The sequence below is a fragment of the Notechis scutatus genome, chromosome 1, assembly GCF_049901735.1.
Source record: "Notechis scutatus isolate UNSWTSFEM ecotype Mainland chromosome 1, rNotScu1.2, whole genome shotgun sequence".
NCBI classification, from domain to species: domain Eukaryota; kingdom Metazoa; phylum Chordata; class Lepidosauria; order Squamata; family Elapidae; genus Notechis; species Notechis scutatus.
The window spans coordinates 27,747,631-27,760,404 of record NC_142009.1 but is presented as its reverse complement, the minus strand read 5'-3'; the positions used below and the strand labels follow the sequence as shown (position 1 = coordinate 27,760,404).

The 12,774-nt window shown below is 40.6% G+C and overlaps 1 protein-coding gene across 1 annotated transcript in view; it reads right to left on the bottom strand.

The window, feature by feature from the left end:
• The window catches only part of SCARA5 (scavenger receptor class A member 5), a 133,059-nt gene that overhangs the window by 108,472 nt on the left and 11,813 nt on the right, over nucleotides 1–12,774 (bottom strand). Inside the window, exon 3 of the mRNA XM_026671535.2 lies at nucleotides 1,289–1,417. Coding sequence (XP_026527320.1) covers nucleotides 1,289–1,417 — 129 coding nt within the window. The remainder of the gene's footprint in view (nucleotides 1–1,288; nucleotides 1,418–12,774) is intronic.

Below are 12,774 nucleotides of genomic sequence, written 5' to 3'. Positions count from 1 at the left end.
TTGGGGGTCCTCTTGGACACTCAAAGAACAGTTGGCAGTTGTGGCTTGGAGGGCCTTTGCACAACCTCAGTGCACCAGTTGTGCCCTTACCTGGATCGTGAGGTCTTGTGCATGGTCACTCATGCCCTAGTCATCTCTTGGCTGGATTACTGCAATGAGCCCTACATGGGGCTACTCTTGAAGACTATTCAGAAGCTGTAGAATGTGTAGTCCTGGGAGCCTCTAGAGTGGCACATATAACACCGCTACAGCTTGAGCTGCGTTGTTTACAGGTTTGCTTCCAGATCCAATTCAAAGTATCTGTTGCTACATTTAAAGTCCTACATGGCATGGGTCCAAGTTATCCAAAGAAACATCTCTCCCCAATGCAGAGGTTGGATTCTACCGGTTCGGCCCAGTTCTACCAAACTGGTAGCTCTGAAGATCAGCTGAGAGGAAACCAGTTCCCTCCAACGATCTTCTGTTCGGCCCACCCGCCCAGGCTCTAGGCTGTTCTTTATTTCCTGCTTTTTCAACCTCATCTGCTTTGCGTGACACCGCTGATTGCTGTGCATGCCCTGTGTTACACACAGGGCTTGCAGGAGAAGATGATTTTCAAACGCTGTGCATGCATGCATTTGGCGCGTGCTCACTGAACCAGTTATTACATCAGTTGAATCCCACCCCTGCCCTAATGTCACTAACCCATCCCACTCCTGCCAGTGGAAGAGCCTGCTACATATCCTGTCTGTTAAGGGACTCCAGCAGGCAGATTCATGGAGAAGACCCTTTTCTGCAATGGTCCCATCTCTGTAGAACACTCTACCACCACCTGTGATAACTGCTCCCACCCTTTTGGCTTCTGGAAGAGTATTAAAACTAGAGCTCCAAGGGGTTGTTCACCTCTGGAGGTGGTTGACAGGATAATAAGACCTCAGTCACCTCCTATGATATCTTGTTTCTGGTTTCAGTATAGCTTTAAAATTATAAACAGTGTAGTTGTAACATTTTAATATTTTAATTATATATTTTATAACTTGTAAACCACCCAGATTCACTTTATAGGAGAGAGGGGCAGCATAAAAAATGAATAAGTAATAAATACACAATTTTTTACACAATTTATTTGAATCTGCAACCATTTCTCCAATTTCCTATACACTAAACCAAGTGTAACTTAAATGCCCTCTTATTAGCCAATGCCAATCTGTTTGCTAGATGTGAGTGAAAAGACAAGTCACTCCTGCTCTGCAAGAAGTTTTGGAACTCTCTTTTTTGACAGCCACTGCAATATAGATCTGATTCTTACCTGCTAGGATAAAAAGTCCCACAAAGATCAGGAACACCAGCAAGTAGAGACCAACCACAGCATATTTGAGAGCAGTCAAGGATCCTAGATGGCCACAGGGTCCTGAAGCTTTCTTCTTGCTGCCTGGGCCTGTAAGACAAAAAGGGTAATAATGGATGTGATAAGTTTGCTATTTTATAATATTCATTGTGAATACAACTAGCATCCTGACAACCTGGACCATAACTTCTTGGCAAGATGAGGACCAAGCAACTGCATAATTCCAGTTTTTGAATGAACTATGGAAAGTTTTGCTCATCCTGCAGTACATCCACCTGAGCAGCCAACTCTCCAACAGTAAAAGGTGTTTCCCTTTAGCTGCTACTGATCTTTTTCATCAGAACATGCCAAAAACTGAAGTTGGGGTTTTCTACATACAGAGTAGATGTTCTGTCTCCAAGCACTGATTCCTTGTGAGACTGCTATGGATTGTGGGATGGTACCGACTCAGATGGGACACAGGTCAATGCTAGTTTGACAACATGCTTCTTACAAAGATGAAATGTATGAAACTAATGTTTTCTAAAAGAATTATGATTTAAGGGGGTGGAGATTCTTAACAGCTCTTTCTGAGGTGCTTCCTTTGACAGACAAATTCAATTTTGGCAAGGCATGGTCCAATGTAACCATATCCTCTGCCATATAAGATTATATAGAGCAATTGAAGATGGAATTATAAGATTAAAAATAAAGCAATTAAAAAATGAAGATTATACAGAGCAGTGTTTCTCAACCTTGGCTACTTTGAGGTTGTGGACTTCAACTCTCAGAATTCCAGCATGCTTCCAAAAATTCCAGAATTCTGGTGAAGTCTAGACATCTTAAAGCCTGTTGGTTGAGGAATTCTGGAAGTTGAATCCATGCACCTTAAAGCAATGCTGCCTGGAGAATACTGGAAGTTGAAGGCCACCCCTCTTAAAGCTGCCAAGGTTGAGCATTGCTGATATAGATCATTATCTGAATTGAGTCTAGAAGCCTATCGGTATGTGCAGTGATGTCAAGACAGGGGTTAGCTTGCAATGGTGGAACTGATCCATTGTGGGATCCATGTCACCAGTTGTAATTTTTCCAAAGGCTGTTCCCTGTAGTGGACATTACAGTAACCCAGTCAAAGCATGATTAAAGCATGATTTACCAATGCCAGAGTATTTCAGTACAGGTAACATCGTAATTTTTCTTCCAGCCAAAGATGAGCAAAGACCATGCTGATCACACACTCTCCCTGTTATTTAAACCCAGGAAGAGGGGCTTCTTCAAGGGAAGCATGATGCTGTCCAGAATAACTATCAGGACCAATATATAGCAGTTCAGTCTTGCAGTAAATTTGTGCTTTTTTGCCCTATTGAGTTACCAATCCAAGCTTTTCTTTCCAGTATCTTTGGCTTGCCCCAGATTGGTAATACATAACTGACTGCATCTCATTCCAAAATGGTAACTGACCTCCAGCTTTATACAGATGTTAAATAGCATGGGGAAAACACTGAACCCTGAAGTACCTCTCACTGGAGTCCCCAAGGCCTCACGTACTGTTCCTCTATAACTCCAAGCTAAAGCAACTCTTGTAGGAGATGAAATATTGCAAAACAGTGCAAATCCCAGCCCTAGAAGCTGAATCAACAAGACACAGGGTTAATGGCACTGAAAGCTGCTGAGATGTCTGATTGGAATCAGGTAATTGCGTTCCTCCATTCGTGTCCCAAAGAGCAACCAAGGCTGTTTCCTTCCCATAATCAGTTCTGAATCCTGAATAGCAGGGTCCCAGATAATCTGTTAATACTGGGACTTTGATTTCTAACAGATTGTGTGAGAATACGGAATCCAATTTCTCACACATTTCCTAGACAGCCAAGAAACTTTGGTTCACTGAGAACAAGATAGCACGTTTCCAAATTAATGATCAAACCAGATACAATTGGCTTCTCAGAGGTCAGTAACAGGATGGATGTTTGCAAGATCATGAAAACTCATAGCCACCTACATAGTGATGATGATGATAGATAGATAGATAGATAGATAGATAGATAGATAGATAGATAGATAGATAGATAGATAGATAGAGATAGAGAGATAGATAGATAGATAGATAGATAGATAGATAGATAGAGATAGATAGATAGATAGATAGATAGATAGATAGATAGATAGATAGATAGATAGATAGATAGATAGATAGATAGATAGATAGATAGATAGAAAGATAGAAAGAAAGCAAGAAAATGCTCCAGCAGAATAAATTTCAAGATAATATGAATGCCAAACAAAGCATACCAATTTACCAAGATTTCTGTAGCCTAATTCTCTTTTCACTTTCAGTTAATCTGGTTAAAGGAGACACTGTGAGAATCTTGCTTTTTTGGTTGTAAGCAGTTGCCAAAGACTTGACACTGGTCATCTAGAATTCTGAGGTGAGACAGATGTTTCTTCTAGCTCAATTGCAGTTGGGTGGTTGAGGTAGGCTTTACAAAACTTTCCTTGGCCTGAGGGAAAATAATCCATCAAACTCCAGAAGATTGCAAAGCCCCATGAAATCCAAATAGCATCCACATAAAATAGAATAGTTCCTGTGTGGCAATGAAGGCATTCTTTTTCCTTGAAGTTATTTCCAAAGGGATCTGCCAATAGCCCTACATTAGATTCAGGGTTGACATGTACCAATCTCTCCTAGTTATACAATGAGTGAGTCATCCATTCTTGGCATTGTGTAAATTGATTCAAATTTAGATCAATGCAAAACATAGCCTCCCTACCAGTTTTGGTCACAAGTACAAAGGGCAAACATAATTTACTCTGGGGTGGTCCAGTCATTTTAGACTGAACCTTCTTTAAGATATCTTTTAAAGCAGGGGTCGCCAACCTTTTGGACCTCCAAACTCATAATTTTAAATCCCACGGACCAGAAACCCTGGGAAAATCTCAAAAAAAGTCTGCAGGAAAATTCCCCACCTCATTTTCTTACCGATCTATCGTTCTTTATTTGGGATCACAGGATACCATCTCCAGCTCTGTTCTCGGGGAGAGAGAGAGAGAGAGAGAGAGAGAGACTTTTGGCTTCATGCAAGGAAAACAGCAGAAGCAGCAGAAATCTTTCTTTCTCTCCCCCAAACTCCACCAGAAATGAGTCTTTGTGAGATTTGTCGCGCCGGCGCAGCCTCTTGGAGCAGGATGCCTTGCAGGGTCCCAAAGACTCATTTCTGGCAGAGTTTGGGGGAGAGAAAGAAGGACTTTCGCTGCTTTCCTTGTGTGCAGCCAAAAGCAGAAGAAGAAAGAAGCAGAAAGAAGCAGCCCAGTGGCCAGGCAAGTTCTCCCCCTCTGCCCTTTCCTCCCTCCCCTCACGATCTCATGTTGTTCACAATGCAAGCGACGCAAGCCTTGTGTTCCTGCACAGCCACAGGATTAATTGCTTTGGGGGGTGCTTTGGGGTGACATTTCTCTGCGGACCCCCAAAATTTTCTCGCGGACCACCAGTGGTCCATGACCCACTGGTTGGCAACCACTGCTTTAAAGTATCCAGACAGAATATCTGGATAGGAAAATCTAGATAGAGATATTCTAAAATGAAGCAGGGACATTCGGGCTCCATCAGGTTCGCTTTCCTTTGTGCCTTTGGCCACAATGCCAATCTGTTCCCCTTGGCCGATTTTCTTACATATTTGAAAAGTAGATTTTTTTTTTGTTCTTCCTGTGCCCAAATATATATTAGAGATAACATCTTCAAGCAAAAACAAAGAAAATCCAGTTGCCTCTCAAAAAAAGCGTCTTTGGAACAACCGTGACCTGGATGACTGAGAAACTCTTTAGACATCATACATGCAGGTTACTTAATCCTGCTGGTTCTGCTTCAGGATTGTTGTGAAGATACATTATTTGCTGAAATAGATTTTGCAATCAAAGAATTAATATAGAATAGGGAAAATAAGAAGTAAGTTATTTTGATATGAGGAATTTCCATAGATGCTTTCCATCTAGGATCTGTGTTTGTTGTCTCTTTCTGTTGGGGAAGTACAACCAAAAAAAACAACCATTGAGATTACTTTGGCAGGTGATTCTCAGCAACTCATAAACACAGCAACAAGGAGAATGGTCAGAATATTAGTATCTAGACTTTAAAGTTGAGAAAGGAAAAAATTGCTCAGAGCAGTATTTAATAAGAATGCTTGCAAAACATACTTTTTAAAAAAAAGAATGTATCTGGCATGACCATTTTTTTTACAAACCTATTGCCAATAGCAGGAATCTAACACAAAAGTCCTGAGCCAAGGTTGGCCATAGAATGCTGCAAAGAAGCAACATTTACTTTCAAAATGGGAAGAAAATAAACAAGAGAAAAATTTAAGGAAAGTCTGGATTTGGAACAGTTCACGGAGGTATCCAAATCTACAAACAGTATGTTAATGCATCTGGTAAAGAAAACATTTTTAATGCAAATGTTCTAAGCAATTTTCACCATTATAGCACAGAAGAAAACCCCATTACAGGCCATTGACCCTGATTTTAAAAAAGACCAGTGTGAATTCAACTAACCATCCAAACAATTCATTCCAAATTGCTCCTATACAACAGTATATTAGTTATTGGTATTATTATTGATACCAATAGTCTTTGACCTAAAACCATTTGTTTTGCAATGGTTTGAAGCTACAACAGCACTGAAAAAAATTGACCTACAATCATCTCAGCATCCCCAATGGTCACATGATCAAAATGCCTGTGTTTAGAATGGTTGACATGTCCTAGGGTTATGGGATTGTCATTTGTAACCTTCCCAGCCAGCTTCTGACAAGAGTGGGGGGAGCCACTGAAAAACTGCAGTGTTTTGCTTAACAACAATGGCAAAAAGTTCGTGAAATCGGGCAACCACCTTGCTCAGCAATGGAAATTCTGGCCCCAGTTGTGGTTATAAGTCAAGGCCTATCTGTGAATACAACGCCTGAAATCTTATATTGTTATTATGGTACTTTGGATTGCCAACATATTGGAATTCTTGCCAATGCTTTAAGACAGTGGCCCCCAACTTTTTTCAAACCAGGGACCGATTTCACGATTATTTATTCTTCCACGGACCGGTACCTGAGTAACGTGAGACTCCACCACCATCGGGACGGCTCTTCATTTGAAGCCGCCCCCCCGCCCTTCGACGAAACTAAGGTGCGAGCACCCAAACCCCGCTTTCCAACCGAAAACCCGGAAGCAACCTAAAACCCGGAAGCGCTGTCGAAACAAGATGGTGGCGCCCAAGCTTTGCGGCCTGGTAAAAAATGATCCAGGGACCGGTACCGGTCCAGGGACCGGTGGTTGGGGACCCCTGCTTTAAGATATTTCTTTGAGCCCAGGTGGCACAGTGGTTAGAATGCAGTATTGCAGGCTAACTCTGCTCACGTTGCCAGGAGTTTGATTCCTTCGACCCTACCCAGCTTAAGCTTCACTCAGCCTTCCAGCCTTCCAAGGTCAGTAAAACGAGGACCCAGATTGTTGTGGGCAACTCTGTAAAACTGCTTAGGGAGGGCTGTTAAGTACTGTGAAGCTGTATATAATTCTAAGTGCTATTGCTATATTCTGTAAAGCAAGCAATAGAAGCAACTATTCCTGACTTCAGTAACTTTTTGTTTGATCAATGGATAAGACACAACAGAGACAATGAAGTGGGATTATTAAGAAAAAAAGTTATGAGCGCTAAGTTTGTCTCTGGATAAGAAGAAAAGGCAAAAGACAAAAAACAAAGAATAAAGTTAAAGTGATTGCAGGAAAAAGAGAAAAGGAACACAGAAGATAGCTAGCTTTAGGACAGTGTTTTTTCAAATGGCAACTTTAAGATGTGTGTACTTCAATTCCCAGACTTCCCCAATCAGTGTTCTTTAGGAGAATCTGAATATGCTTAATTGTGGTATGGATGGCTGGACAGTAAGTACCAAGAGACTTGAACAATTTTTTGAGGCAATTAAATAGTTGCTGAAAATTGATGCCTGTTGAGGATTAATAGAGGCAAACAAGGCAGCTATTTGAACAGCTTAACCATATAAAGTCCCCTGCAATTCAGTTTTGAAGTTCTAGAAACAATAATTCAGGAACATTTGTGACCATACTTAGTACAGATGAAAGCATTTCACAGTTTTATAAGGACAAAAAAAAAAAAAAGAGGGAGGGGATTTTTTGCAGCATATGAGCTAATTTAAAATGCTATCTCAGCCCTGCGAATTTGGCAAAGGGCTAAGTGATACATTGAGAGATCAGCTTGTCTCTGGAATGCTGAAGCTTTCAAAAACATGACAAAAATTAAGGTTTTGGAAAGTATTTGAAATTGTTATCTCTGTGGTAACTGCTGCTAGAGACACCATAGGACAGCAGCTGGCAGTGAAAGCAAATAGTAAGAAACTTTCCATAGCATACAAACCAGTGGTGGGATTAAAAAAAATTTTACTACCAGTTCTGTGGGCATGGCTTGGTGGGCATGGCAGGGGAAGGATAATGTAAAATCCCCATTCCCTCTCCACTCTTGGCAAAATGGCAAAATCCCATTCCCTCCCCATCCCACTAACCTGCTTTCCAGCTCCGTTCTCCTGTGCAGGGCAACAAAAGAAGACCCTGCCAATCAGCTGGGACTCGGGAGGCAGAGAATAGATGGGGGCGGGGCCAGTCAGAGGTGGTATTCCGAACTACTAAACATTTCTGCCACCGGTTCTCTAAACTACTCAAAATTTCCGCTGGAAATTCAGTGTCAGAACCTGCTGAATGCCACCTCTGATACAAACAGTAAAATGCCAAAATGAAAAGGGCAGAGATTCACAGACACCGGTTCAATATTGATGTAAAGGAGAAGTATATAGAAAATGCAACAAGATCTTGTCACTGAGCAAAAAGCCAAAAATTTGCTAAAGATAAATAGCTAAGCTACTGGTACTACTTTAAAAGTTCTGCAGTGGTGTGTGCCATCAGTAAAGAACTTTATAATGAAAATGAAACAAGGATAGATAACATGGAAACTTATAGCAAAAAGAATTGGGGTGCTTAAAACATTCAAGCAGTTGTGAATCCCACATACATGTTTTAGCTTTCTTATTCAGTAAAGATTGCTCCTGATGAGATTTGGAGATGACATGTTGACCAGCTGAAGAGAACAGAGGTATAAAAAGAATCTGTGTCTAATATGATTGCAGATATAACTATAATTCCTATGTTATCCTCAGCAATGCCTATCCCTGAAGTAGACACGTAACATGCAATTGCTTCATGATCATCGATACTGTTTGATACACTGATGGTTTTTCTTTGGGGAAACAGACTTTCTGTGTCCTTCTGACTCAATCTGAAGCCATAACCCATTTCAGGTGGCATAGTGGAAGAATGTCAGAAAAGAAGGATAGCTGGCACACTAAATCAAAAGCAGATTTTAAAACAAATGAAAATTGTTAAGAGCAACCTTAACCAAATTCTGCAAATTTGTCTATTTGATTTTTTTTGTGTGTGATGTGAGAACAAAGCCCTAGAAATGAAACCATAGCATTTGTCCTTTGGATTGACATATTATTTTGGAATAGAAGTTTCTAGGATGGAAGAAAGCCGAGTTAAAAGGTTTTACTCTGTTGAAGATTTTCACAGACATTTGGATTTTCTTCCATGCCCTAATTTGAATTTAGCATTGGTTTGAACAGATTGAAAATTAATTGGGACTTGTTGGCTACATTCCAGAAGGGGGTTTTCCCTTACATAAATTCACCATTGCAGCTGCTGCTCTGGCTTTCTCACGATAGATGGGAGAGTCTCCCAAAAGGCAAATTTTCACCTCATTTGGCAACTTTGAAATCTCTTTCTGACCTAGATACTGCTGCCTGTTTCTAAAAACATGGGATTATGCCGTAATGGGGACATCCCTATGCCTAGCTTGAGACTGTGTTTTTTGAGACTGCAACTTTAAGATGTCCAGACTAGGGATGAGATACAGCTCAACTGATGATGAACCTTACTGATATAAGACCCCATCTTTAAGGATGACTTCACCAGTGGTTTCACCTAGATGTTAAACAGAAAGGATGACATGTTGAGCCTTTGTGGCACCTTGTAAATCTAGGTATTAGTGTTTGGTGAAGATAATTTTGTTCCCCGCAGCTACACTCATCATAATTCTTGAGATTTAATTCTATTCTGTTTAAGAATTTGAGAAATTTTAGGCCTGGAGGCTGCTTCCTTCAGGAAAATCTCACCAAACAGCTACCAGATTCCCCTCTGTACTAAGCATACAAGGCCTATCGTATATTTCTTTCTGCTTTATTCCTAAAAATCCCTTTTGGAAAGGCAAATTCCCATTGTACTAAATTCTTTCTTAGGCCAGGTTACTCAACCTTGGCAACTTTAAGATGGGTGGACTTCATCTTCCAGAATTCCCCAGCCTGCATCTTAAAGTTGCAGTCTCAAAAAACACAGTCTCAAGCTAGGCTTTGGGAAGGAACAGGTCTTGTTCCAGTGCCTATAGTCTGTTGGGGGCCGGATGGGGAAGAATAGGTTTGACCCTAAGAAGCTGGGAGTGTTAGTGCATGGATAGTACAAGGACTCTCCATCTTTACTTCTGAATAGGACTGTACTTTCCCAGATAGGATTGGTGTGTAATTTGAAAGACTTCTTGGATGCCTGTTCCTTCCCGAAGAGCAGGTGACAGCTGTGGTTAAAAAAGGCCTTTGCATAGATTTATCTCCTGTGTCAGTTTTGCCCGTTTGGGAGGTCACCTATACCTTGGACAATTCATGTGTGGACTATGTCAATATTTCAAAGATGCTAACCTTGAAGACCATTCAAAAGCTCAAAATGGTCCAAAATGTGGCAGAGTGACTAGCGATACATGCCATAATACACCTTTGCCACACTTTTGCTACATGCGCTATGTTGGTTGCCAGTAAGTTTCAATTAAATCTCAAAGAAATACACACACATACACCACCTGAAGGAAGTATGATTGATTCAATATCTTTTTTCAGTGCCAGGTCAAAAGGATTTTATTTGCTAAAGCATTTTAACATGCTCAGTTGTCCGTTGTGGAATCACTATTTTGTTTTGTTTTTTGATTCATTGCATTGTTACAGAACTGAGTGCAACACAGCAGTATAAATACCAATTAAATTACCAAAGATGTGGAGAATTTTAGGTAACAATACAGCATACATTGGTCATCTAGAAATATTCTGCCTCCTTATTCACATCGTCAATAAAATTATAAATTATCTGCCAAATGATTGCTTGGTTTTATACTTATTTATACTATTATTATTAAATACATAATATTTATATATAAACTCTATACTACTTGTACTAGAACTCTTGATTTCCCAATTTCTAGCCTGGTGCCTTAACCACTACAATACATCAAATTGGCTATCTCTGGAATAATGGAGATAGCAATATGGTAATGGCAATGAGCAGTGCGGTGGCCTAGAAGTGAAGATGCTTGCCTCCCACTTGGAAGATTGACTTCAATCCTAAATAGTGGCAGATGGGTGCAAAGAGAAAATATCTGCTATGTACCATGCATAGGAAGGGCCTCCAATCAGTAAATGCTCAGCTCCATTCAGTTGCCTTGACTCCACCCCAAGTAAAAGGATGAAAAGGTTGTAAAAAGAAAAAAAAATATGGCAATGCAGCAAAGAACAACTTTGGACTATTTCACTTATAGGCTGGCAAAGAGCTCATAGTCCAGATTTGTGACGGGACTAGGTGCAAGTGGAAACAGGCCCAAGTCACAGCTGGTTTTCAACAATGGCTTAATAATCTGGAAGCAACCCAGCAGTGGTGGCATTCATTTTTTTTTACTACGGTTCTGTGGGCATGGCTTGGTGGGCATGGCTTGATGGGCATGGCAGGGGAAGGATACTGTAAAATCCCTATTTCCACCCCACTCCAGGGGAAGGATATACTGCAAAATCTCCATTCCCTCCCCACTCCACTAACCTGCTTTCCAGCTCCATTCTCCTGGGCAGGGCAATAAAAGAAGACCCAGCCGATCAGCTGGGACTCGCGAGGCAGAGAATAGATGGGGGCAGGGCCAACCAGATATGGTATTTACTGGCTGTCCGAACTATTCAAAATTTCCAGTCAGAACTGGCTGAATACCACCTCTGCAACCCAGAATTAGTTTTGTAAATGAGCAAAGTCTGTATGGCTTGTTTGGCTATTGGCCCTACCAGCTCTCCCCCACCCACATATTTAGATACACTTACGATGTGTATCTGTGGTTTGGTAGCTGTTTCGGAAGGACAACCCTTTCCCCTAAGCCACAATAAGTTAGGTAACTGCAAATAAAGTATGTGCCCCATTCTCCTTCATCATGATGGCTGCAGTGGGGATCAAAAAGCGAAAATGGTGACAGTGCCCACATCATTTTATTTATTTATTTTTATTTATTTATTTATTTTTGTCAAGCTATTATTAGATAATAGGTATAAGTATAAACACAGTTAGGAATACATGAAATGGATATGAATAAGAAAAAAAAAGAAACAATAGGACAGGGATGGTAGGCACGTTGGTGCGCTTATGTACGCCCCCTACAGACCTCTTAGGAAAGGGGTGAGGTCAATAGTAGACAGTCTAAGGCTAAAGTTTTTGGGGTTTGGGGAAAAAAAACACAGAGTCAGGTTTGTTCCAGACATTGACCACTCTGTTGCTGAAGTATTTCCTGCAATCAAGTTTGGTGTGGTTTAACTTGAGTTTGTATCTATTGTGTGCTCTTGCATTGTTTTGGTTGAAGCTGAAGTATTCATTGACAGGTAGGACACTGCAATATATAATTTTATGTACTATATTTAGATCAAACCGAAGGCAGCGTAATTCTAGGTTGTCTATGTCTAAAATTTCAAGTCTGGTGGCATAAGGTATTCTGCTACAAGTAGAGGAGTGGAGGACTCTTCTCGTAAAATATTTCTGGACTTTCTCAATTGTATTAATATCAGATATGTAATGCGGGTTCCAGACTGATGAGCTGTATTCAAGTATTGGTCTAGCAAATGTTTTGTATGCTCTAGTTAGTAGAGTGATATTACCGGAGAAAAAGCTATGCAGGATTAGGTTAACAACTCTTAATGCCTTTTTGGCTATGTAGTTACAGTGGGCTCTAGCACTTAGATCATTAGAGATGAGAACTCCAAGGTCCTTGACAAAGTTTGGGTCATCAACAAGGTCTTGACTATTCAGCTTGTATTTTATTTTCTGATATATTTTTTTGCCAATATGTAAGACAGAGCATTTATTTGTTGAGATTTGAAGTTGCCATTTGTTTGAACATCAAAGCTCTATTCCTTTTTGGATGGTACACGTGTTTAAAAAGACAAAGTGCTTCAACTGTGCAGTTTCAGCCACTATCCTGACATTTTTAATGTCCCCAAGTTGCCCCTTTCTTCATGCTAAGCCATAATTACAGCTCATAAACTAATGGTAAATCAAAGCTTCAAGCTGACCTACTACCCTGA